The sequence below is a fragment of the Silurus meridionalis genome, chromosome 18, assembly GCF_014805685.1.
Source record: "Silurus meridionalis isolate SWU-2019-XX chromosome 18, ASM1480568v1, whole genome shotgun sequence".
Classification (NCBI taxonomy): Eukaryota; Metazoa; Chordata; class Actinopteri; order Siluriformes; family Siluridae; genus Silurus; species Silurus meridionalis.
Window position 1 is genome coordinate 3,410,343 of NC_060901.1, and position 27,355 is coordinate 3,437,697.

At 42.0% G+C, this 27,355-nt stretch overlaps 1 protein-coding gene across 4 annotated transcripts in view; it reads right to left on the reverse strand.

The window, feature by feature from the left end:
* Window positions 1–3,361: 3,361 nt before the first annotated feature.
* The window catches only part of wnk1b (WNK lysine deficient protein kinase 1b), a 76,202-nt gene continuing 52,208 nt past the window's right edge, over window positions 3,362–27,355 (reverse strand). Inside the window, exons 12-33 of one of the 4 annotated variants that reach the window (XM_046872558.1) lie at window positions 27,248–27,283; window positions 23,871–24,026; window positions 22,725–22,820; window positions 22,057–22,281; window positions 21,236–21,309; window positions 20,420–20,576; window positions 20,202–20,318; window positions 19,722–19,829; window positions 19,573–19,627; window positions 19,333–19,476; window positions 18,189–19,168; window positions 17,474–17,554; window positions 16,876–16,962; window positions 15,657–15,693; window positions 15,453–15,523; window positions 14,853–15,316; window positions 14,519–14,721; window positions 14,171–14,359; window positions 12,062–12,133; window positions 10,368–10,409; window positions 7,993–8,204; window positions 3,362–7,622 (exon numbers count right to left, since the gene is read on the reverse strand). In XM_046872558.1, the coding sequence (XP_046728514.1) occupies window positions 7,317–7,622; window positions 7,993–8,204; window positions 10,368–10,409; window positions 12,062–12,133; window positions 14,171–14,359; window positions 14,519–14,721; window positions 14,853–15,316; window positions 15,453–15,523; window positions 15,657–15,693; window positions 16,876–16,962; window positions 17,474–17,554; window positions 18,189–19,168; window positions 19,333–19,476; window positions 19,573–19,627; window positions 19,722–19,829; window positions 20,202–20,318; window positions 20,420–20,576; window positions 21,236–21,309; window positions 22,057–22,281; window positions 22,725–22,820; window positions 23,871–24,026; window positions 27,248–27,283 (3,912 nt within the window). In that variant the 3' untranslated portion in view covers window positions 3,362–7,316. Of the gene's footprint in view, window positions 7,623–7,992; window positions 8,205–10,367; window positions 10,410–12,040; window positions 12,134–14,170; window positions 14,360–14,518; window positions 14,722–14,852; window positions 15,317–15,452; window positions 15,524–15,656; window positions 15,694–16,875; window positions 16,963–17,473; window positions 17,555–18,188; window positions 19,169–19,332; window positions 19,477–19,572; window positions 19,628–19,721; window positions 19,830–20,201; window positions 20,319–20,419; window positions 20,577–21,235; window positions 21,310–22,056; window positions 22,282–22,724; window positions 22,821–23,870; window positions 24,027–27,247; window positions 27,284–27,355 lie in introns of all 4 variants that reach the window. The other 3 variants (XM_046872561.1, XM_046872560.1, XM_046872559.1) reach the window with 3 other exon arrangements.

The window sequence follows — 27,355 nt, forward strand, 5'->3', positions numbered from 1 at the left end:
TGATCAGATGTTCTGGAGCACAAGCTTATGAAGCTGAAGTGATCCCTAGACCCCTGGTACATGGATGTAGCTGATACTGGAATTTCTCCTACCAGCTTTCTGCTCTACAAAGAATGATGCATCATCCAATTAATACCTGGTATAGCAGCCAATTCCAGGGATGGATTAATAAGCTTTTAGAACATCCCATAGCACATTTAGAGCATATCTGCTGTTAAAATAACCTCCATTCTTCTGGGAAGATGTTCTACTGAACCTTTAGGAGATTTGTGCTCATTCAATCACAAGAGTGTTGGTAAAGTCAGGTACTAAATATAGGTGAGAAGGTGAGGGGTCTGGGAGTGCAGTCAGTGTTCACATTCATCATGCTCAACAGGGTTGAGATCAGAGCTCTACAGCAGGAGATCTTCCACACACTTCCAAACCATGTAAAGCAGATCTTCATGAAGAGAGCTGGCTTTATGCAGAGGCATTGTCATGTGTATATTATACTGTCTACACACACACACACACACACGAGTATCAGAGTGCAGTTTGTGTAGCAGTACTGATTTACTATCCATACAGCCATTATTGTCTAAATAACCGGTAACAAAAGTAAGTACACCCTCAGTGAACATGTCGAAACTGTGTCATGTAAACATCATTGTTATCTATCACTGCTTTTATCCTCCTGAACATGGAATTCACCAGAGCTGCACAGGTTGTTGCTGGGATCCTCTTCCACTCCTTCATAATGAGGATCCCACAGGTGCTCAATAGGGTTCAGGTCTGGAGACATGCTTGGTCACCTCCACCTCCTCATTAAGGCAGGCGTCATCATGATGGTGTGTTTGGGGCCGTTATTATGTTGAGAAAACTGTTTGTGAAGAGTCAGCATTATGTTCTCCTTCAGAATGTTACAGTACATGCTGGAATCCATGTTTCCCTCAATGAACCACGGCTCCTTAGTACCAGCAGCACACATGCAGCCCCAGACCATGATGCTACCACCACCATGCTTGACTGAAGCCAAGTAAGTTTATCTCAGTCTCATCAGATTACAGGACATGGTTCCAGTAATTCATGCTCTTGGACAGGTTGTTCTTCAGCAAACTGTTTACAGGTTTCCTGTGAGCAGCTTCAGAAGAGGGTCCTTCTGGGACGACGGCCTGCACACAAACTTGTTGCAGTGTGTGTGTGTGTGTGTGTGTGTAAGGTCTGATCTCTAACTTCAGCGACATCTAAAGCAATGCTGCAGCCATCATGCGTCTGTTTTATGAAGCAGCTTCTGCATCTGACGCACAACACGAGGACTCGACTTCTTTGGTGGACCCTTGTGAGATCTGTTCAGAGTGGAACCCGTCTCAGAAAACCTCTGTATGACCCTGAACACTGTACTGTTACTCAGTTTCAGGATGATACTGATCTTCTTACAGCCTCGGACATATAAGTGGTGACCAACAATTCTAATTGTTTGATCCTCAAAGACTCTTTACCATGAGGTGCATGTTGAACATCCAGTGGTCAGTATGAGAGAATTAAACTCAGTTGCGATTAATCATACGATTAATTAATATTTAAATTAATTGACAGCCCTAATATACAGTATATATATATATTATATATATATATATATATATATATATATACACACACTGTGTGCACAATTATTAGGCAAGTTGTATTTTTGAGGATTAATTTTGTTATTGTACATCTACAGGGCTCTTGATCAATCCAAAATGTTAACGAACCCTCAAACCTGAACATTTAAGTAGTAAAAGTGAAGTTGTGGCTTTCTTCATAGAAGATCTACATGTACACCATTATTAGGCAACTATTAGCGTGCAGAATTATTATGCAACTAAATGAAAAACAAAGATTTTCCCATCTCACTTTTATTTACTTTAAACTTTAGTTTATTTTCACCTGTTAAAGTGAGAATAATAAACAAACTCAATTTATAAATAAACATTTCTGAAATTTCAAGAAGAAAACCTCAGTGACCAGTAAAGCCACCCTTCTTTTCCAGAACAGTCACAAGGCTTCCATTCATGGAGTCAGACAGTTTCTCGATCTGGTCAGAATCAACTTCTTGTGCGGCTGCAACCACGGCGTCCCAGACACTGTTCAGAGAGGTGCACTGTTTACCTTCACTGTACATTTCCTGCTTAAGAAGGGCCCAAAAGTTCTCAATAGGGTTGAAGTCAGGAGAAGAAGGGGGTCATGTCATTAGTTTTTCATCTTTACGGCCTTTACTGGCCACGCAGTGGAGAACTTTGATGCATGTGATGGAGCATTGTCTTGCATAAAAATCAGTCTTCTTGAAAGACGCAGAGTTTTTCCTTTACCACTGCTTGAAGAAAGTGTCTTCTAAAAATTGGCAGTAGGTCTGAGAGTTGATTTTGAGTCCATTTTCAACACGAAAAGGTCCAACTAGCTCATCTTTATTAACCCTGCCCATACCAGTACCCCACCTCCACCTTGCTGGTGTCTAAATTAAAGTGAAGCTTTGTGTCCGTTACTGATCCAACCACGGGTCCATCCATCTGGTCCATCAAGAGTCACTCTCATCTCATCAGTCCAAAAAACCTTTGAAAAACCTGTCTTCAGATATTTCTTGGCTCATTCTTAACGTTTCAACTTGTGTCTTGTTCAGAGGTGGTCGGGTTTCAGCCTTTCTTACCTTGGCCATGTCTCTGAGAACTGAACACCTCAAACTTTTTGACACTCCAGGTAGGTTGCAGTTGTGGAATATGGCAGCACTGGAGGACTGGGTTCCTGGTAGCTTCATGTTTGATTGGTTAATTTGCGTCGTCTTTTCTTCTCGACATGTTTCTTGAGACCCTGTTGACTATTTGCTACAAAACATTTGATGGTTCTGTGATCACGTCCCAATATCTTAGAAATTTCAAGACTGCTGAATTCCTGTGAAAGTCTTTTTACAATTTTTGATTTTCAGAGTCAGTTAAATCTCTTTTTTGGCCCATTTTTCCTGAGGAGAAGAATCTGCCTAATAATTATGCACACCTTGATATAGGGTGTTGATCTCCTTAGGCCACACCCTCCCTTATTACACAAATACACATCACCTGATATGCATTAAATCCAATAAGCATTCAAGTTTATACAGATTGGACTTGGAAATTATGAATAAAATGATGATACGGTCAAAATATTTACTTGCCTAATAATTGTGCACACAGTGTGTATGTATATATATATATATATATATATATATATATATATATATATATATATATATATATATATATATATATATAAAATAATAAAAATGTCCTGTAACAGTAGAAGTTACACCAAGGTTCAGATGTTTTTAGCCCAGGATGCTCTTTATCCACTCATCAAAGCCAAACAGTGATTTATTTAAACGCTTTTCATTTATTCAATTTATAAATTAAGTAACAAATCGTATATTATTAAAGCGCAAATTGCGGTTTCATACGAAGCGAACAACCATTAAACAGTTCAACGCTGCCAAGGATTCATTAAGTTTTTTTTTGTTTTGTTTTTATTTTATTCAACTTTTTTTTGAAGACATTTTTCACAATGTTAAATAGTGAATGGAGGAAAAAAATAAAAATAAATCACAGAACTGAAGTCACTAAATGGCAGAGACACGACAATGTAAAACAAAAAAGTCAGATAGTAGTACAAAACAAAATAACTTAATGACAGGTCAGTAGCATTAAGTAAACACACTGTTCGGATATATTTCTGTCAACAGGAGACAAAATGAAAACTGGTTTTAAATGACGCAGGAGACCGCTGTGAAGGTAAAAGATCACTGATGAACCGACGAGCATGTTTACTGAATCTGAATGTGTCAGGTGGTGCAGTGAACCCCAATTTCTGCATATTGGCACTTTGCTAAGTGGCGGGTTTTTGAGTTGGATGGTGAAGATGTAAACAAATATGTAAAAAAAATAAAAGCAGTGTCTACATTCCAAACACACACAAAAAAAAAAGTGATGTACTTTTAAATAATGGAGTAATAACGTGTGTGAATTCAGTAAATTCTCCTCACTACTGGAGTAAACCAGGGACATGGTCTCTACCCAGTGTATCCCATTATTAGATATATTGCATATTCTACTAAATATATCACTTTTCTAAACGGTAAACAAGGTGCTCGGGTTCGTGTCGTAGCAAACTACAACTCATGGGAAATGTAAGGATGGCACTCGCATTCTAGTCGTGTGGGTTTCGTTCGAATGCAAATTTAACGTAAAAAAAAAAAAAACGACGACGAAAGAAACGGAAAAAACCCATACTAATTATCACTGTGGTCTCGAGTTTACAGATAAAGCAGTGAAACCCAGGTTTTTAAACATCAGAAAGAGCGACAGAGTGTAAAAGGTGAATCTGTTTCGTAGTTATAGACTATTAATGAACGGGATGTTTTTGTTTTCCCCCTGTACCAGATGCAGACGGCTAAGCTTTAAGGCAATGGCGTGTAAATCTAGCAGCTACTATCGGCGATCGGTAGCTAATGACGACGAGGTTCACTGCTCTACGCCTTTGTGGCATGCTTATGCCGCTCTATGGATTTCTAAAGCTGCTGTTTTTTTTTTGTTTTTTTTTCTGTTGGACGTGAATAAAGTCTACGCACAAGTTCTACACAAGCCCGTTGTTCTGCTTGGGCTTTTGATTTTTTGCTGAAAGTGGTATCTTGCTACTGATAGAAAGACCTTTAAAACAAGCTACTGATCTGCATGGAAAGCACAAGGCAGTTTTTTTTTTTTTTTTTAATACAATAAAACTGAATGAGTTAATGGGCAGGGGAAGTAGGAAAGCGGCGCAGCAGAGGGCGGTCTCGTGGTGCCCGGGTCCCACCTATTACACACATTCCCTTTCCTGGTTCTACTATTGAACTCGACTTTCATCTTCTCCTCAATGGTACGACAGAGATGCAGACAGAATCCCAACCCTGAAAATGATAGATTAGTAATCTGAAATTCCTCTCCATCTACCAGCTTCTCTCGACTTACTTCCCCGAGCTGGACACTTCTCATCCACAAGGCTACCGTACTTCCTGTGAGCGCGGACCCAGACGGCTTGTCTATGCCAAAAAACAACAACAAAAAACAAAAGCTTTGATATGGGACACAGTATACAACATGGGGTAGCTCAGTGTTCTTGCTTACCTCCTGCAGAACCCTCTTACACTTCTCTATCTTGAGTTAGAGCTCCTGTGTCAACTAAACAGCTAGCTGGAGAACATGCAGTATGCTAGATCACCAACAAATGATTTTTGTAGAGGAATTCCCGCCAGAAATATTGCCATCATCGACTTGGTGTTAAACGCCAAAGCATTTTTATCAGCAACCCAAAAAAACGCCAATGGTCACCAGTTGGGGCATATGACCCTCACTTGGTCCCACTGTTACTGTCAAAAACGATTCTCATTGTTATAACAATAATTTCAGTCTCGATGTTGTTGCTATCTTACAGGATTTATCGTACTTGTGCCGATTATAAACACACAGGTCCTTAAAAGAGGGTGGCGGGGTGTGTGTCAACTGATCTGAGAACATTAACATCCACATCTATATATCCCAAGTCTAGTGCAGGCCAAAAGCTTTTAGATTGTAACACTATAAACAGTTTAAACACCCCCAACACACACACAGTAACACGTTATATATATACACATCACCAGAACATTGTTAATCTTTACACCGATACATTAACCGGAATATCCGATTCTGTTCATAGCAGTGACCCTCACACGAACACCTGACCAGGCCCCCGACGCGCCTCTGCTGCCATGAGATCAATTACAAAGCAAAAAAAAAAGTAGCAAAAGGGAACATAAAAGAAGCAAGGCACTAGAATCTCCAGTCCACTCACTGGAGAGGAAAAAGAAAAAAAAAAAGAAGGGAAGGGGGGAATATTCAAGTAGGTTAAATGAAACCGTTATACATTCACATTTATCTAATACAATGAAAGCGGTACAAAGACCGAGCCAGGGAGGGGTAAAAAGAGGGTGGGGGTGGGGTTAAAGTGTCTCCAATAATTTCTGTAATAAGGTAATAGCTAGCCTTACATCACCTGTTACCTAATACCAAGAAATCCTTATTCTTTCCACCCTTTTTCTACCATTGCTTTAAACGTATGTTGTCCAACAACATTTATAATAAATCACAGTGTTTCAACATCAATAACTGATGGATAAATACAGGTCCGTACAGAACACAACTTTTCTCATTTAAACATACAATAAAAAAAAAAAAAAAAAAAAAGAGAGCAACCAGTCGTAAAGAGGTCCCTAATGCGCTCACGATTATAAAAGCTGTTAATAGATATAAAGCTTCGCTTGAACAAGCCAGACAGGCAAACCCCCCCTCCCACCACCAAAACCCATCTTCACCTAGCATTAACACTTCACCACATTACCTCCAGTCTCTGTGCTCAAACTGTATACATTATCGTTTTTTTTGGGGGCGTATAAAACTCCCAAGAGGAAAAGATGGAGGTGGACGGTATGCGTAACTGTGCACTAAAAAGCATGCTGGGAGTTTTATACTGTACTTACAGGGGTGGCTGAATTGCCTCTAAACACGTGAAAAATCCACAGAATTTTAAAATATCACAATCCCAATTATTTTTTCCCCCTAAATATATTTATAAAAAAAAAAAAAAAAAAAAGAGCGCGAGAGAGAGAGAGAGAAAGAAGCTCTACATGTAGAATTGATTTTTTTTCTAATAAAGGTCACTTCCTGTATTAAAAAAAAGAAAAAAAAGGGCATTTGATTGACTTTTATCATTATTGCATTACATAGCTTTAGAGCAGATACCAAACAACGGCAGAAATGTTTTCTAACGGAGAAGCGACAAAATCCGTCAACTTCCTCATTTTTTTTTCCTTCTTTTCAACTCTTCTTCCATCGTCGGTTCCAGGGACCTCAGCCGGCTAAAAGGGTGTGAGGGCAAGCTTAGCGAGTGAGTCCCCAGGCTACTCTGGAGCAACATCGCTTTACACGTTCATGAAACTTTCAAACAGAAAGAAAGAAAGAAAGAAAGAAAGAAAGAAAGGAAGAAAGAAAAAAGTCACTGTCCGCTCTTTGGCTGCTTTCACATTGCTTCCATCGTCTCTCTTTCCTTCTCGTAACATTGTGGACCAGAGTAAGTGCAGGAGTGATGCATCCACACAAGGTGTGTTTACGTGTACACAAACCCTGGCTTTGATTCCAAAAAGAGCAACACACGTGCCTAAGCTCACACCAGTCTCACCACCAGTTCATCTCTCTCTCTCTCTCTCTCTCTTCTCTTCTCTTCTCTTTCTCATGGCCTAGAACAGGCTAGACCCATCCTTATGTGGTCCTTAAATTATTCCCTCCCGGGTTGCTGACTGATTTCTGCAGCGAGTTGATGTGGAAGGCCTGCAGAGCGCCTGGGGCCGGGGGAAACTGGCCCATGGCCTGAGTGTGCACGGCCGAGACACTGGCCCACGGGCCGCTGTAAGGTGCAGAGGGGAAGCCGTATTGAGGCGCAGGGCAAAGCGTGCCTTTACGTGACCCCATAGAGGTAGCAGGAGGGTTGGTCATGGATGAAGATAAGCTGGAACACAACTGACCCGGAGCGGAGAACTTGCGGGCCATGCTTCCAGAAGGAATCATCTGAGGAGACACAAGATTAAATTATATTTCGAAATATATAAATTATATAGAGTTTTGGAAATGTACAGGAGATAAACAAAAGTATTGTGACACTTGACTTTTTTCCCCCCAAACTGTTGGAGATTTGAGTTTTTGGGGGTGCTAGCATGAAACGTTCCCTTCACCTGGACTAGGAGACCCAAATCTGTCCCAGCATAGCAATACCCCTGTGAGCAAAGCCAGCTCTTAGAAGATATGCTTTGCAGGAGTTGGAGTGAAAGATCTCCTGCGGTGGAGCTCTGAACATGAAAAATTGAGACCCTGACTGCACCCCAGGTCTCCTCACCTACATTAGAACCTGACTAATATAGCCAGTGTGACAGAACTTTACCTCATAGCTGTGGCCCTGAGACGGGGTCTGCTGCTGGGGTTTCGAGCCTCTTTTGCCCTGCGACAGGTTCATGGCGTCTCTGGCCCAGTTGTCCACCAGCTTGTGCAGGTCGTCCGTGAAGGTGCCTTTGCGGCTCTGGGACGCAGTGGACGGTGGCTGCGTTTGGTTCTGCCCCTGGCCCGGTCCGCCTACTGTGTTTGTGCTGTTCGTCCCTGTAGCAGAGAGGAGAGAGAGAGAGAGAGAGAGAGAGAGAGAGAGAGAGAGAGAGAGAGAGAGAGGAGAAGAAGTTATAAAACAGATCGACTCTAAAGCACACAGAGCATTATGGGGTTGGATGTTCATGTATATTCTCATATACATCATGTCACATAGGTGTGTAGGGGAACATTGACGGTGGTGAAAAGCCCTAATGAGCACCTGGAGGTCCGGTCTGAGGCTAAAGGGGTAATTTTATCTCTCTGAATCCAGCCTGAAAAACAGGGGCACGGTGAAAGAGTTAGGACATCAGAGAAAGGCCATTCACAGTGCTCCAATCTCAGTTAGGTTTCAATTGCAGGCTCTGGCTTGCTGCAGCGAGCTACAGCGGCGTTAGAGGGAGCCGAAGAGCAAGGCACGGCAATGAAAATGGAGATTAATGTGGAGTTCAAGTTCCACTGGCGTGACCTTGAATGAACTGCGATGACTCAAGCGTAAAGTGGATCCTGGCAATTGCAATTGGCGTCATTTCATAGTATTACTTCGTTATGAACAAGGTTTTCCTCTGACAAGTCTGATTACTCACAACACAAGCGCAGCTAGGCTTGAATCAGTAGTGAAAACTGATCATTTTGGGGAAAAATTATAGCTGATAAGTTCAATCCTGAGCAGAACAATGTCTACATCTTGTCTAATAGACCTATTCAATTCTAAAAGAAATGTAGGGGGTGCTTATAGATTAAACGCAGCACCTTGTTTTCTACGGACATGTCTGAGGATAATTGATGAGTTAAGCCGACTCTTGTTGGTGCAGCTCATGTTTATGTCTCGTGTTTGAGGGGGAAAAACTAAGAGTGCCAGACGTGGACAGCAAAAAAAATAAAATAAATAAAAACAAAAACGACTGAAATGGGAACGAAGCACAATTCTGGGCTGTCGGGAACGAAATGAAGTTAGAATGATGTTTGAAAAGGGGATTGGAATGAAGTGTGTAGGGAATAAAAGCGGCACCAAGTACAAAACCCTGAAGCGAGAAGAGAGCTGCAGTCACGGCTCGGCATTTAACTGGATGACGTCCATTCACTTTGCTTTGATGAGAAGTGTGTGGGTTTATGGCATGTTTCATACGCTTCATAGCAGGCGGGGCATTTGACTAAAAATACCATGACAAGTTCAACCTTTAACCGAACACAAGATGTGTGAACGTTAAAGCACATTAGGACCTCTAGGGGCCGCCAAATCACCGTTTTGTGATTATTAATACATTATGGGTTATTTTGTATTTTTTTTATAATTTAGTTGGTGCATTTAGAATTGGTAGTTTAATGTTTAAGGTGTTGTATGTGTGATCAAAATGCCATGAGTACAACCAAGTGGCAACAAAACCAATTTCTTTTCATTTAACTCCCCGTTTGCTGGTATAATGTTTTCCACTCTTCTAGGAAGATGTTCTTGAGATTTCGTGGAGATTTGTGCTCATTAAGCTACAAGGGTGTGAGTAAAGTCAGGCTGTTGGTGAGGACAGAGCTCTATAGCAGGCCACATCTTCATGGAGGTGGCTTTGTTCACAGAGGCATCGTCATGCTGGAGCAGGTTCGGGTCTCCTAGTTTAAGTAAAGCGAAAACGGCATGCTTCTGCATCCAGTCCAGTACTATTGTGTCTAAATTTCTTTACATTCATGGCATTAAGCATAACTTGGAGGATTGTTGTTTTTTTATAATAAATGTTAGAGAAGGGAGTGCATTGGTCTGGAAGTAGTAGGATAAAGACTCGAGATCTAAACTGGCCTGTTATGGTGATGTACAGTCTTTTGGAATCGAGGTGCAACTAAGTGAAGCGAATGCTCGATTTGATTTTGAGTCTATTTGCGAGAAAGAAAAAAAAAAATGGCAAAAAGTCTCTTCTCGAATCTGGTGTTAAATACGTCATTCCAGTCCACATGCCACGTTTACAGCACGTGAATGGATCATCAGGACAGAGAAATGCTCGAGTCAGGAATGAGTGGCAAGCAGTGCTCAGCGTGTCATGCTCAAACAAGCCAAACACACACACACATGTTCACGTAAATACAAAGAGCGAAAACAGGAAGTGAAGGGAATGAGGGAGGAAAAGGAAGACGGGAAAAACAGGGAACATAAAAATAAAAATTAAAAAAAAGGAGAGAGAGAGAGATAATTACTACAGAGTTGGTTGCAGGGGCACACTTTTTTCACCATCTTCCCTGAAGCATGGAGAGAAGCATGGGATTGGAGAGAGTCAGTGTTAAAGTCACGCCACTTCCACTCATCACAATGCATTACAGGAAGAGCATCTTTACCTGCTATGCTACAGCTACCTTGTGTCTCTACGCTTTATAAAAAAAAAAACACTGCACGTGGAAATTTAGAACGAATGGGGAAGAAAGGAGTGGGAAAAAAATGGTGCACCATAACTCTGATATGACTCAATAAAACGACACAATACAATTGAGTCTTTCTTTTATCATCAAAAACAGGAAATTCAAATTTAAATTCTAATTCTATTTGTCACATACACATTCATATAAATATAAATAATATATTATTATAGATAATGTAAAAAATGTTCTGTATGCAAACCTCAATTCAATATTACCTTATTCAATAAGACCTATTACACGTTTTCAGTTTTACTTCCCACTGTTTACTCACGTCATTTCTTCTAAAATCTCCGTTTGGTGCTTTACGACTCTTTTTCAGCTATTTAACGGTATTTTACCGTTTTAGATCTTGCGACGGCTTTTTTTGTTTGTTTTCCCAGATTTCCCCCACATTCATACACTCGGAATTCTTTCCTTTGGATCCGTCCCCACCCCCGAATTATGCAAAAAAAAAAAAAAAAAAAAAAAAAAAGGGAAGAGAAAATAAAAAAGAAATAAAGTCCCGTATTTTTGCACTCGATTACAGACAAAGAGTGAATCTTAAACTCAAATCTTAAACTCAAATCCTAAATTCTGAGATAATTCTAGGATCATAAAAAAATTCTTTATATAAAATTAGTTATATATGTGTAAATAAAAAAATGTATTAAAAAAAGGTTTAAAGATTTAAAAATATATCAGTGGTCTGAAATGTTTAAAACCAAACAAACAAATAAACAAACAACATTAGTTATAGAAAAATCAATCATAAAAAGAGTTAATGCACACGTATGAAATAGATTATGGTAATGGTTAAAGTGTTGAGGACGTGAGAGAGGTGAGATGCGGTTTTATTATGGTTCAGGAGTTAAAATGAACCCAAAAAAGGTATGAACTTTAGAGAACGTGGGATCTCGAATATAATGGAATTAAACTTTTATAACACCGTTATAACCATGGAGACGTCTCATGACAGACCCATTATAACTGATCTTAATGATAAGGTGAAAAAGCCTTTGAATCAGATACATAAAAAAATAAATAATAATAACTAAATAAGCCCCAAACTGAGCTCTGTCTTTTCCTGCCTTTTTATTTTGGTATTAGAGCTCCAACACTACTAATTCGCTGCCGTGCACCAATTTACACTGCCACCTATTGGTCAATTACGATTCTGCAACATTAACTCGAAAAACGGCTGTTAAACAGACGGAATTTATTAAACACCGAAGTTGAGTGGTTTTTGTTGAATTTTTTGAAACTAATTTTGTATTTTTTTTTTTAGTTCATGTGAAAAATTAGACTAGATTAGATGGTTTAGTGGTTAAACCATTTTAGGTGTGAATTTTGAATCACTCGGAAAGTGTTCTCCAAAAAATAAATAAACAAACAAATTAAATAATAATAAAAAAAAAAAACCCAACAAGAATCGCGTCAGAGTGTAGAAAAATAGACAAAGGAAAAGCGTTACACACAAAGAGCCAAGCACGGCGTACTCAGAAAACGGGTCCTTCTGCCACCTGGTTTGAAGGTCACTCTCTCCGACCCACAGCTGAACTTTACACAGCCTGTGGCACAAAAAAGAGAGGGAAGAGAGAGGTAGGAAAAAAGTACGAGGTACAGAAAAGGAAAGGAAGAAAGAGACACATACAAATACACAGTAGGAATGGAAAACAAGTTTGTGAGCTCAAGAAAGACAGAAAGAGAGAGAGAGAGAGAGAGAGAGAGAGAGAGAGAGAGAGAGAGAGAGAGAGTTCAAAAGATAGGTGAGCATAAAGCGTCACTGCTCAGTGAGGGCCGGCCGGAAGCACACGTGATCCCTGACATCACGTTACAGCTAAGCATGAGCTGATGAGTTTCAGAAAGCTTCAGTAATGTCAGAGGTAACGCTCAACGCTCACACCATCTACGTCCTCTGGGAAATATATGATAAATCGCACCCTGCGCACCACAACAGCTTTTCCTCGAAGAATTAAAAACAATATTGAAACATTTCCATGTACTGAGTCGTAGTAATGATGCTACTTTTATATCAGACATTTAACTTCATCCGGATTCTGATGTTAGTTTCTAGAACACAGTGAACAAATGGTACAGGTTACATTTACATTTATATAATAACAAGAATTTCTTTTTTTACGCGAAGGGAACTTCAAATAATTTTAATTGTTTAATATTAACGTAAAAAGCCTGCGTTCTGCGACAAGTAGATTCTGGCTTGAAATTTTGTCGTATTGACAGAGTCAAACCGACAAAAGAAAAAGACTCATGAGGGCATTTAAAGCTCCTTGAAATCTCTTAAAATGTAGTCTTTCATATATATATATATATATCTACACACACACACACACACACACACACACACACACACGAGGTGGTATCAAATGTTTTCGCCTGAATTAATTTTCACCCCTATTGTTATAAAGTGCTTTGAGGTTCTGAATCACCTCACTGAGGGTCTACCACCTACACTGGACCCACACCAGTTTGCTTATCAACAGAGGATGGAGGTTACATGGCTCTTCATTCAGCCCTCAACTATCTGGATAAAAACAACACCTACATCAGAACGCTGTTCACTGACTTTAGTTCTGCGTTTAATACAGTCCTGCCCACTGTAGTGATCACCAAGCTCAGTGATGTGGGTATCTGCACCTCCACATGCAGATGAATTCTGGACTTTCTCACCAACAGACCTCAGTCTGTTAGGTTGGGCAAACAGGTAACCTCGACCCTCATTCTAAACACTGAGATCCGACAAGGCTGTGTTCTAAGCCCATTTATCTTCTCCCTGTTTACCCATGACTGTGCTTCTCTGCATGACTCCAACATTCATATCAAGTATGCAGATGAGACCACTGTTGTCGGCCAGATCGGCAACGACGACGAATCTGCCTACAGGGAGGAGATCTGAAGCCTGACAGCGAGACAACCAGAACCTCAACGCAATGAAGACTAAAGTGCTCAACAGGAGCACAACAGCAGGAGACACTTCCCAGTCTATATTAATAAAACTAAGGTAAAAAAAAAAAAAGTCTCCAGCTTTAGTTTTTATCGCCTGATCAACTCCCTTACTGTAAGGTACGGAGGCTCCACTGTGTGTGAACGTAAAGTCCTGCAAAGGTGTTCAAAACCGCCCAATGCGTAACTGGCACCCAACTACCTGCTATTGTGCACCTTTAACAAAGCAGTTGTCTGCATTGAGCTCACGTCATCATCAAGGACCCTTCATATCCTAGTAACAAACTGTTTAACCTCCTTCTATTTAGATAGACGTACAGGAACATACGCACCAGAACCAGGTTCTGGGCGAGATTTTTTCCATCCACCATCACCCTACTGATCTCTACACTACACCGTTAGAATATGAAATAAACACTGTGTATACAACCTTTATTTATTAATACAACCTTCTTTCTCTACACACATTGTGCCTTATATAGATCTTGCACAATATATATATATTTCGAGAGCTAGTCTCGAAGCTTTTATAATACCACCTCGTAAATAAAAGGTATGGTGGTATGAAAGGGCTGCGGCAAAGCATGAGGTTTAGAAGCAGGGATTTGTGAGCGGGTTTGCGTGTGTGTGTGTGAATATGTTACCATGCGTGGGCAGACAGAGACTGGGGGCAGACAGCGTGGCGTCACTAGTGTAGGCTGAGTACAGGTTCTCGCTGGAGGGTGAGGGTTTGAAAGCCTGAAACAGGGGGTTGCTTCCTGCCTCTCCCAACCCGCTGGACTGCTGGGCCGGGTATACCAAGGGTGCACTTTGAGTTGATAGAGTGGTACTCCCTAACACACACACACACACACACACACACACACACACACACACACACAACAGCATAGCAAACACACACACAGAGCACTGTTATTTCGAAGCCTGTGTTTTTCTGCAGGATGCATTATCAGCACCCACGTCGTGTGTTCTGGTGTGGGATAAAAGCGTACCAGGCTGAACCGGGCTTTTACTGCCCTGAGAACTTGCGCGGCTCGACTTGCTGCTTTTACTTTTGGTGGGTCGGCGCCGGCGGCCAGCCAGGTTCATGGCGGGTGGGTTTATGATGGCGGGGGGGACTTTGCCGGCCCGGGCGAAAAGGGTATCGATCTCCTCTTTCTGCCGGGCGTAGAGCGCCTGACTCTCGATCATGTGCCTGAGGAGAAAATCACAACGGAACATCTTAGACCTCCAGGCAGAGGATTACCGATTCCACAGAGAGCTGCGCTGAAAAAATCCTAACATCTCAACACAATAGATCTTAATGAATATTAGAGAGACGCGTACTTCTCGCGGAGCTTGCTGATTTCCCTTTTGAAGTCCTCGTCTTCAAACTCCGAGTCGTTATCGCTGCTGAAGTACGAGTTGAAAGAGTTGTTCAGACTTTTGCCGTCAGGACTGACCGCAGAGCCGTTGCCTTTAGTCTGGAAACCCTGTGGTGACGGTTCTGGAGACTCTACAGGCGTAGGAGCTGTTGGCTCATCTGAGGCTCGGCTCACAGAGAAACGGCCAACTGTGGTTTCGCTCTTGGTGGTGACCTGGAAGCGGCCGATTGTAGTGGGTTGGCTGGGGGGTGCAGGGGGCAAAGCGTCCACCGTGTCAAACCTGGTTTCATGCAGAGGAGAAGATGCCCTGTGCAGTGTGTTCTCTGGACTGGAGAGATTAGAGGATGAAGTAGAGGAGGTGGAGGAAGATGAGTCACTGGAGGTGGTGGGAAGAAGCAGGGAAGGGTCATCAACTGCTAATGACACCTGGAAGACATTGAGAGGGGAACCATCAACAGAAATTAAAAATGGATTAGACAGTCGGATGTTAAAGAAATAGAATGTGTCAAATTGTACTATTAACAATGAATGATTCAGGCTAAAGGGCTGTGGTGATCATCACCTGAAATCGACCCAGGGTGAAGCCTCCAGGTGCTGACACAACCCCCGGATCACCTTCAAGAAAAAATGGAACTGAAAAAGAGGCAGTCGAGACATTAGAAATAATAATATAAATTAAAAAAGTTAAAGAAATAAATAAATCATTAAAAAAATAAATAACTGCACACACACACACACACACACACACACACACACACACACACACCTGGCTGTCCTCCAGGAATCACCCCAGCATGAGAGGACTGCAAAAGAAAAAGAGAATGGAGAAAAATTGCACGTCAAACATCATAACATCACGTACGAGGTGGCGTCAAAACATTTTCGTCAAAACGTCAAAGCATATCCAGCACTGCTTTTAATCCTCCTGAACATGGATTTCACCAGAGCTGCACAGGTTGTTGCTGGGTTCCTCTTCCACTCCACCACAATGACCTCACGGAGCTGCTGGATGTTAGACACATGGCGCTTCTCCACCTTCTGCTTGAGGATCCCACAGGTGCTCAATAGGGTTTATGTCTAGAGACATACATGGTTACTCTGTCACCTTTATCTTCAGCTTCCTCAGCAAGTCATGTTGGTGGTGTGTTTGGACCGTTATGTTGTAAAACTGACGTTCAGACCAGTTTCTGAAGGGGGGCATCATAATCTGCTTCAGAATGTTACAGTACATGCTGGAATTCATGTTTTCAGCAGCACTCATGCAGCCCCAGACCATTATACTACCACCACCATGCTTGACTGTAGGTAAGACACAATTTCCTTGGTTCTCCTCACCAGGGCGTTACCACACATGCTGGACACCATCTGAGCCAAGTAAGTTTATCTCAGTCTCATCAGATTACAGGACATGGTTCCAGTAATTCATGCTCTTGGACAGGTTGTTCTTCAGCAAACTGTTTACGGGTTTCCTGTGAGCAGCTTCAGAAGAGGCTCCTTCTGGGACTGCACACAGACTTGTTGCAGTATGTGTGTGTGTGTGTACGATCTGATCACTGACAAGCGGACCTTCTACTTCTACCTCTAAAGCAATGCTGCAGCACTCATGCGTCTGTTTTATGAAGCAGCTTCTGCATCTGACGCACAACACGAAGAACTCGACTTTTTTGATGGACCATTACGAGGTCTGTTCAGAGTGGAACCCGTCTCAGAAAACCTCTGCATGACCCTGACCACTGACCACCTGATACTGATCTTCTTACAGCCTCGGACATATAAGTGGAGAGCAACATTTCTAATTCTCAAATCCTCAGAGACTCTTTACCATGAGGTGCATGTTGAACATCCAGTGGTCAGTATGAGAGAATTGGACTCAAAGGCACCACATTTGAACTGCTCGAATAACTAATGAGTATTTGTGAGATACTGTGTGTGTGTGTGTGTGTGTGTGTGTGTGTGTGTGTGTGTGTATATATATATATATGTACCTGATGTGTGGTGCTGCTAACAGACACCGTCTCTGGGCTTAGAGCTCGTCTCAGTTGGGCATCCAGATCCTCCAATGGCTGCTGGGACTAAAAAAGAATGCGATTAAACCCGTGTCCATTTAGTCATATTGCAAAAAAAAAAAAAAAAGCACGCACACAAATTTCATTCTGCAAAAAAAAAAAAAAAGCAGGGCTTTAATGCTAGTCTGGAGTCTGCTGAGCTTTAGGGATGGACACACATTGTTCCTTAGTGAACGACGACGTCCTCTTTCATCTCATGCTCCACTCATATTGAAATCTTTTATATGCATCTTTAAATTCGGCATTTCCATGTGCAGCGCGAGTAACGACACTTACGACATTTTCTGAATTCCTCAGAGGGAGAGAGGAAGCGAGAGAGTGAGTTCCGCTGAAATGCGACGCCATGCAAAATTGATATTAATTTGATTAGCAAGCTCTCTGCATGCTTCACTTGTTTATCAGGAAGAAGATGTGTGTAGAGAGAGAGAGAGAGAAAGGTGTTTAATATGGTGAGAAAAATACGAGACTAAAAGACAGAAGCGAAGCACTGATAGAAAAGGGAAGAAGAATAATGCACCTGAGTTAGACAAGGTCCCGGGAAGAGAGGTGGGTGTTCTGTGGGTGGCGTGCCGGCCTGCTCTGAGCCGACAGGCAGCACCTAACGAGATGAAGATGAAGATAAAACCTCAGCAAGTGGTACAAGAGCGCTAGCAAAAAAAAGGCTACTGTGCCACCTACAGGTCACAGGAAGCTTCCAAGAGGAACGGGGCTCGTCCGTAACCGTGCCAGGCGGTATAAAGACTTGTCGTAAAATGTAATTTAAATATTCGAATATTCTTTGTTATTGTACATTTAAACGTTTACAGTTTGCTTAGTTATTGTAGCGGATTCCTCCGTGCTTTGAACCAGTCGTGTTTACGACGGTTTATAGCCGCTATAATGTTTTACCACATGTTTTATGAACGTTCCCAAAGAATAATAAAATATACAATGGGGTAATATATGATGTCATCTCTAAATAAATAAATTAAAAAAATCACTGTGGCACAAAAAAGGAATGAACCCCTTCCGCACGTGTTTTATGGCCCACCTGCTAAAAAAAAAAAAAATCACATGCATTACATGTAGTGTAGAAGGCACAGGGTTTGTGTGTGGTGTTAAATAGCAGAATAGTCATTCCATAGATTGTTAGTGGTTCTACAGGATTTCTACAGAGTTTGCTGACAGAGAAAGGAAATGTGTCAGCTGATGTTTGGTTCGTACGCCGAAGTCCAGGCGTGAATGCTACTCACCGGCAAGCGGGATATTGGTGTTTTGCTGCCGGGGGTGGCGCTAGTGACCGGGGTGGACATAGGAGAGCTCAGAGGTAAGCTGGTAGGAGGAAGAGGGTTGGTGCTGGAGGTGGTGGGGGATGATGTGCCGGGAGCAGCCGGCTCCGATGCAGTGGCGTCCGTTTGGGCGGAAGGAGGACCGGCGCCCAAGTCCGCGAAGAGTGAGCGCAGCTTCTTGTCTAGCGCGTGGATGTCGTCGATGCCTGGCGTTTTGCTCTGAGAGTCGCACTCGCACTCGGCGCAGTGGGAATGACTCTGGTTGGGCAGTGTGGAGGGCTGCGGTTGGCTGTTTACCAGGGTGGGCTGCACAACAGGGGCACTGGTAGTGACCGGCACCTGTGGCAAAGGGGTGGTGACGGGGAGGGGGGCAACGGCACTAGCGGCGAGCTGAGGAGTTTGAACGGCTGTGCTCGGGGTGATTTGAGCGACAGAAGTTTGTTCTGCGATTCCACCAGGAAAAGCGCTCACGTTGTTTATAACAGGAGCGTGTTGGCACGGCGGAGATACGCTACTCGGCACTGCTGTGCTGATAGGAGACTGTACAGGGATGGCCGGCTGGGGAAACACCACAGATGGGCCTGTGGACGGCTGAGCGGGCATGCTGCTCGCAACAGGCTGAGTGACAGGCAGGGGCATCTGAGGAGGAGGCAAGGAGACCACTACAGGAGCGAGTGATGGAGGAGGAGAACAGGACAAGGAAGAGACTGCCTGAGGGGTGCCGGCAAACTCGGAGGACTGTGGTGGAGATGACAGCATTGTAGTGGAGGAAGGGGGCGGCAATGAGCTGACTGCAGGTAACAGTGGAGGAAGGGAGGTGTTGAGGGTAGGGGGCGCTGTGCTCGGCCCAGGGTCGTACTGCCCCTGCCGCATTTCGGCAAACGCCTGCTGCAGGGAAAGCGTCGAGGCGGACTGAGACATCCCTGCCGCGAGCAGTCCCGCTGCTAAGAAAAAACATGTATAATTATATTTGCGTTGCTAGGTAACCGGTCTGTTAAATCAATCAAATCAACAACGGATTACATAACGGCTATTTTTATAACAAGTCACGCATCAGCCAAAAGCAATTACGCAGATGTTGTAATGAAAACAAAAGATTTCTGCTTACGTGCGGCGGGCTGCTCGAAAATCGGAGCGGGGGCTTGAACCGCGCTGAGGAACTGTTCCTTCAGTCTGGACTCGGGAACGGGACTGACGATGAACCGGCGGCCTGCCGAGGTCACCACCTGTGTAGCGGTATTTCCTCCAGGACCTGGGACGTAGATCAGAGACGACGTGAATGACATTTTTAGGAAAATAATACACCGAGCATGGAAAGGCAAATGGTGCAGGGTTTGTGAGAGTCTACCTGTCTGGAGAGGTGTGTACGGAGCGGTCGTCTGCTCTTCAGGATTGCTCACGGTCTGTAGAACAAAAGCGTTTTAGAAACGTTTACAAGGTAAAGCAGCGGGTCCGATATAGATAGTTAAGAGAGTCTGGATGTTTTGGACGCAGTACCTGAATACCTTCCCTTTCAAGACCATTCTCATCCGCAGTCTCGATGACCTCGCGAACCTGTTCGATAAAGGACTCTCGCTCGCTCTCCAGAATAAACTCGCTTTCGACCTGGTGAAGTAAAAAAAAATAAAAGACATGCATTCTATCCATGCCACTAATTACCCTTTATAATCATTCTGTTTTTAAATAGTCGATGCCAAATACAAAATCGTATGAGGTGAAACGAAATCTGTGATCCGAACACTGCTCCTTTAATTAGGTATGTTGATCCTGGAATTTGGGATTTTATTTAATCTTGAGGTCATCATAAGAGTTCATTTTACAGCTGTGTGCCTTTTGCCAGTGTATTTTAGTGCAAACATCTGGTTGGGGCTTAAAAAACAACAACAAAAAAACGAATACAATAAAATTTCTCCGTTCTGTTAAAAAAAAGACCTGCTGATAAGAGCCCTGTGTGTGTGTGTGTGTGCGTATGTTTACCATGATCTGTGCGATTTCCTCAGGATTATCTCCGTCCAGGTCGAACTTGAAAGTCACCATTTTCCTGTTGTGCGTTTCCAGCTGACACTCTGCAACCCTGTCTCCCATGTGAGAGATCTGGAAAAAAAAAGACCAACAAACGAGCGGTTCAAGTCTAACCGAAAGCGAACGGCGTCTGGCGTAAAAGAGGAGGAGAAAAAGGGCGCCGTTGGACTCACATTGAGGACGTTCAGTTTGGCTTTGGTGATCTTCTCGTGGCGGGAACGGCTGCGTACGGATCGGCGCTGGTGCCGTTTGGACGAACGACCCTCGTGCCTGCCGCTGCTCACGCCCTCGTTTCCGTCGCTCGTTCCCGACGCCACATCGGAGTGGCTGCTGAGAGGAGGAGAAGAAGAAAAAAAAGCGTGTTCGGTGAATGTTACCACCCTCAAGCTTAAAATCCGACACACTATATGGACTCGAATGTGCTTTTTGAACATCCCATTCCATATTTAATCTCCATTTCCTCTTATAATAAACTCCACTCATCTGGGAAGATGTTCCACTAGATATTGGAGTGTTCTTGTGGAGATGTGTGCTCGTTCAGCCACAAGAGTGTTAGTTAAGTCCGGTACTGTAAGGTGAGGCGGCCTGGGGTTCAGTCAGTATTCTAATTTATCCCAGATGTGTTCATTAGGGTTGAAGTCAGAGCTCTATAGCAGGAGATCTTCCCCTCCAGCCTATTTTAAAAAAAGCAGATCTTCATGGATCTGGCTTTGTGCACAGGTGAACAGGTTTGTGTCTCCTAGTTCAAATATAAATCCAGAAATACACAATTGTGTGCATCCAACTTTGAGAGTTTGGGAAGAACCAAATTATGGTGGAAAGATTTTTTTTATATTTTTTATAGTTACATTTTATGTCTGCAAATACGTTTTAATAACCGTGTTTTTTAAATCCATTATCAGATGATGGAGGTTTTTTATTCTCTCAGAATGAAAACTTCATGAGCCGTGTGTGATGAATTACAGTAATAAAACCTGTTAAAGCTTTACCTTTCCACTCCACAGGGCAACGCTGGGGCCTGGAGCTGTGACGCATCTGTGGATTGGGAACCGGTCTGAGGTGCCTACAATGGAAAAAGAACACAACTTGGTCAATCAGGTGAAATCAGGTGTAGGTGAAGTCATGTCGTGATGTAGTCATAGTTTGTTTACTTCAACACGCTGAAAAATTAGGATTCAAAACCTGCAAGTATACGGAGAAACGTACTGGGACACCTGAAATTTCCACTCATGTGGTTCTTCAACAAATTTGTTGCCATTTGTATCAACTGTCTGTTCAAATTTAAATTCTATGTCACATACAATATTCGAATTTGAACAGACATCCTATTCGAATGCCAAATGACGTCTGTTCACGTTCCAGCGTGACAATGCTCCTGAAGTCAACTTCATGAAGATTTGAATTAATGGGTTTGGATCGAAACATCTCGAGTTGTCTGCTATTTAGCTCTGACCTCCACTCTATTGGGATTATTATGCCTTTACACTTTTACTAACCCCCTTGTGTTGTCGAATGAGCAAAGATCTCCATTAAATCTGGTGGAACATCTTCCCAGAAGAGTGAAGCTTTTTTATTTATTTATTATATATATATATATATTATTATTTTTTTAAATAAGAGTGAACGGGGACTACATGTGGAATGGGATGTTCATAAAAAGATACTCAAACAGATCGTATGGTCAGGTGTCCACAAACTTTTGTGTATATATGAATAACAACCAAAAAAAAAAGTGCAAACTGATTGCAACACAATAAAATGGTCAGCTCAGTTTGAGGTGGTTTTGGCATGGCATCCTTTCCAGAGGTACCTGAGCCAGGGGGTCTGATGCTAGCCCGGGCTGCTCAGTAGGGGTGGGGATGGTGGCCACACAGATTGTTGGCACAGATGCAGGTGGTACGGTTCCCGGTGCTGGAGAAGAGGGAACCGATGAAGCCACCACCAGGAGCGGCTGCTGTCCCTGGGTCACTGTTAGTGGGAGAGGTTGAGCGGGCACTGACACAGGGGGCACGAAGACCAGGCCAGGCACTGACGGCTGGGAGAGATAGGAGAGGGGCAGTGGGGTAAGTGTGACGATCGGTTGGATGAAGGGTGAAAGATCCGGACTCTGGATCGGAGGGGGCGACGACGGCTGCAAGGCCAAAATTCGGTAAAGGAAGAACACGGTTCCATTTAGGCACGACCAATCAATCGATCAATGGATAAACCATACAGACAGAACACAACTAGCAGGGACCAGCATAACATCATGCCTCAAGCAAGAACACAACGGCACTCAAAATCCAGTTGAAGGTGCAGTAAGGGGTGGAGAGGTGGGTCGTGTCGGAGAGGTGGGGATGCGAGTAAACAGTCGCAGTTTACTCTAAGCGTGACGAAAATATAAAAAAGTGCTCAGCAGCTGTTTTCATGTGACACACACACACACACCAAACCATTGTGGTGAAGTGTCTAAAGTGAGCATCCACCGAAAATGACTACCTGCACCAGAGCGAGCTGAGACGTCTGGAACTGGAAATAGAGACGATCCACACATGGCGATGGGGACGCAATCCGAGGACTCGACTCGCTAACGCGCTGCTTACAACCATGCAAACAAACAAACAAACAGACGGGCAGCATGCCAAGAGACGGGTCAGACCTGAACTACACCTGGGTAATAAGTGCACGAATTGGATGAGATTTCAAATATATTGCTCTCAAAAACATTATATAAAGTGTAAAGGCTCCGATTGTGGAAAAGATTATAGAGCAATTATAACTTGCTATACGAGATCTCTGATTTCATTTCATTCAATTGTGTTGCAGCAACAACGGTCTTCAAAAAACAAACACCACAGGCTCTGCGCTGAAAAGCAAAAGGAAATTTGCACTAGAGACTCGAATGAGTGCTTGAGGTATGACCCACAGGAGGCTTGAGATATGTCCTACAGAAGGCTTGAGATATGTCCTACAGGAGGCTTGAGATATGACCTACAGGAGACTTGAGATATGACCTACAGGAGGCTTGAGGTATGACCTACAGGAGACTTGAGATATGACCTACAGGAGGCTTGAAATATGACCTACAGGAGGCTTGAGATATGACCTACAGGAGACTTGAGATATGACCTACAGGAGGCTTGAGGTATGACCTACAGGAGTACAGGAGACTTGAAGTATGACCTACAGGAGACTTGAGATATGACCTACAGGAGGCTTGAGATATGACCTACAGGAGGCTTGAGGTATGACCTACAGGAGTACAGGAGACTTGAGATATGACCTACAGGAGGCTTGAGATATGACCTACAGGAGGATACTTCCATGCTGTTACAGGAAATTATTCAACGCCGGTTTAAAGCGGTGAAGTGAAAAATTTGGATTTTTGTTTTTATTTAGTCATCAGGCAAAAAAAAATTCCCGCTGTATTCAGCTATAAATTTGAGTGGGATATAATCTAGAAAGAACCTGCTGCTAATATGAATGAGAGCTTGGACACTGAGGTTTAATGTGTATCTTGGTGTAAAGGTTTGTGTTGGAAGAAACTTAATGGGAATAAATAAATAAAAATAAATAAAATGGAAATTAATGGGGAATTTGTAACATTACAAAGAGAGAGAGAGAGAGAGAGAGAGAGACAGATACCTGTGCAGCTGGAGACCCGGGTGGAATGTGTGTTTGAGCGATGCTTTGTAAGCCGGAGCTGGCAGGTTGAGGTGCAGGAGGTTGCTGCTGATGTTGAGCCAATGAGGCAATTGGCTGCTGAGAAGCAGTGTTTAGAGGAACCTGCTGTGGAACCACCTGGAGAACAAAATATTAGAATTTGTTGAAAATAGAGAACGAGAAGACTGGCATAAAATAGGCCCTGGATATGATCTATCATTTGGACAACTATAATATTCCTAGAAAAGATCAATAATCCGTCTATTCCACACCACTGTTGGGCTGCACTGCATCCACACTCATTTTTGATCAAATAATGTATATTACGTAAATATATATTACATAAAATCCTGTGATTTTTATGATGAATGAACCCCTTCAGACGCCGACGTTATTAGCCGTGCTTTTGGAGGAGTAATGGAAACATTTATTACACCAAATGTAATTTATTCACAGCAGACATGCGGGACTTGTGTTCGCTTGATTGAGACGAATCCTATTATCATTCCGTTCAAATAAGAAGTTAATGTGACTAGACACATGGGGTGGCCCTTTCTCTTTTTTTTTCATCCTCTCTACTTAAAGCGTTATAAGACAGCATTATTACTATGGAAGTGTCGAGGTTGCAAAATGTAATATACAAAATGACAGTGCAATATTCAATGTTCTTCTAGATTTAAATTGACTACATGTGCGAAGTCTGGTGCGAAAGGACAACAGAAATGAAAAATATTTTACATTTGCCATTTCCAACAGTAGTTTTAATATGTAAATTAAATACTAATTATAACGCTTCATACGTTGCAAAAATAAAGTAAAAATCTATTACCCAAACTTGGTGTGTAACACGTGCAGACAGAAATAGGATTGCATTTTAATCTGAACACCGTGTGATATTTGCAGCAAAAATATTCCTTATGCATTCTGAGCAAAAGGTAAAGCAAAAAAACTTTAATGCATTGACACTTAAGGCGTTTGAAGAAAAGAAATTGCATTGAGGGTGTTGCAGAAACAGTTTTCATTTTGCGACTTATAAAGCATTAAAATTTGCATGTAATTTACATATTTAAAACTACTGTTGGAAATTATATTTCGTTTTTTTGCATATATGGTAATGAAACACACATTTAAATAAATTTTAAATATTGCATTTGCATTTTTGCGTATTGCAATTTTAATAGAATTTTGCTGCCTCTCTAATTAGCATATAAACCAATAATAAACGCGTTGTGAAGATACCGCGCATGCTTCTAAAGCATTTCCAGGTGGCGCTATTTTTAAAGCAGGAAACTCGTAAAAAAATTAAAAACTAACACGCACTATTTAAGTTTTTGCTCGGAACATTAAACTTTTACCTGAATTTCCGAATCCCGACTTCCGTATTATTCTCCTGCTGAGACCGAGTGCATCTACACGGGTGAACCGGTAAACACTTATCGGGGTCTGTAGCAATGCAGCGGAAAAGTCGGGAAAACGTGGTCCTACAAAGTGCATCATTAAAATAATCGGCTTGTTTAATTTGTTGCTATGGTAACCGCGGAGTCGCGTGTAATAGCGCGCATTGCACGTGCGTGACCTGTCTGCCTATGCTAATAATAAATCGCATTGCTAAACCGAATTTTGTTCAAAGCCAAGAACCTACGAACTCGCATGCGCGGCCCTCTAGTGGTGAATAAAGACATGACAGGTGGCAACGCAACGAATTGTTCTCTCGACCTAACAAAAGTTGTTTTCACGTAATTTTGGTTATTATCCATGATGCTACTGCTTCTAGAACATGCTCATGTGCCTCATACACAGAAAAATTCATTACCAAACCCGAGGAATGTTCTACATGCGTCATCGTGGATAATAACCATAACATTTGTGGTTCGCTGGTATGCAGTCTTCTGTCTTCACTGCTGCAATCCAAGCGTTGTGGGTTTATTTTTCAGGAAATCTAACGTTAGACAAAATTCACGGGTACCTTGGTCACGGTACCGTTTAATTACGGTACGGTTAGTGGGGAAAAAATGCAATGCATAAAAATGTTTATTTATTTTTTATTTATTACCGCAGTCAATTATATATAAATAACATTTGCGATCATTAGCATTTGAACCGTTTTCATTTTTAAAACAACAAAAATAAAAATGGTGCAAATCGAATTAATGCAATAGACTTTTTTATTATATTAAATTGAGTAATCAATTAACGTGTGTCCGCACATTTTAAACTTTATATTGAATTTTCTAAAGATATGATCTACTTCTTTGTTCTACTTATTTCAGCAGACTTTAACAAATGTCTTCATTCGTTCTGTCCTTCATTCGTTCACTCCCTCGAGATGTGGAATTTTCGTCTTTTAAGAAATTCTTGAAACTGGACAGAAAACGTAAAAAAAACCAATAGCGCTAATGTTAGCTTCTAGCTACTGCCTGGTTAGCAGCTAACACTAGCGCTATGGATTCTTTAAAGTTTTCATACATGCGCAAAACTGCGCTAACTCTAGTTTCTTTTTTATACTCCTGCCACTGTTGTGTATGTTTTCAAGTTTATTAATAATAATAATAATAATAAAAATTCTCTCAATGTGCAAGGCAGACCCTAAACAAACTTGCGGTCCGCCACTTAATATGTTCCTGAGAGAACTCGTATATATCTCAAGGGCTGTTAATTAATTGGAATATTTGTACTGTCATGAGGTAACTCATAATTAATCACAAATTAATCACGCACTTCTATCTGTTTTAAATGTACCTTAAATTATTACTTCTCAAGTTTTTAGTACCCTAATCGACATGGGCACGGGCAAATATGGACGCTTTATGCAAATGTATGATTATTATTAGTGAAAACGAACTCAACATAGAGCATGGAGACAAAATAGAAATTTGTACATTTTAGAAAAAAGAAAAAAAAAACGCGAATTTTCCCATAGGAAATAATGTAATCTCAGATAATCCGTTCCACACACCCAGAAATTGCAGATGTGTGCCATGATGGCGGATTTTGGTCGTGATTTGATACTTGGCGCATCAGTAAAACGAATGTTTAGTGAATACAAATGATTTCTCGCTGGAGTTTTTTTTTTTTAACGATTTATTTTTTATATCTGATTAAAGCGAGGATGTCGTGAATAAATGTGTGTTGCTTTTAAGGTTTTAATTTTTCCTCTTTTATAATTACTTTTATATATAAATAATGGGGCCATTCATTTTACAAAAAACCGGAGGCCTGAAATGACACAGCAAAAAGAAAAGGATTGTGTGTGTGTGTGTGTGTGTGTGAGAATGAGAGAGAGAGAGAGAGCGCGAGAGAGAGAGAGAGAGAGAGAGAGATGTAGTGTTGGTGATAGTGGGTTTAGGGAGTTTCTCTACCTGTGAATGGACTGCTGGGATGAAGTAACCTCCATACTATAAGAAACAAATACAATACACAGTGTAAGAGATAGATAGATAGATAGATGGATGGATGGATGGATGGAC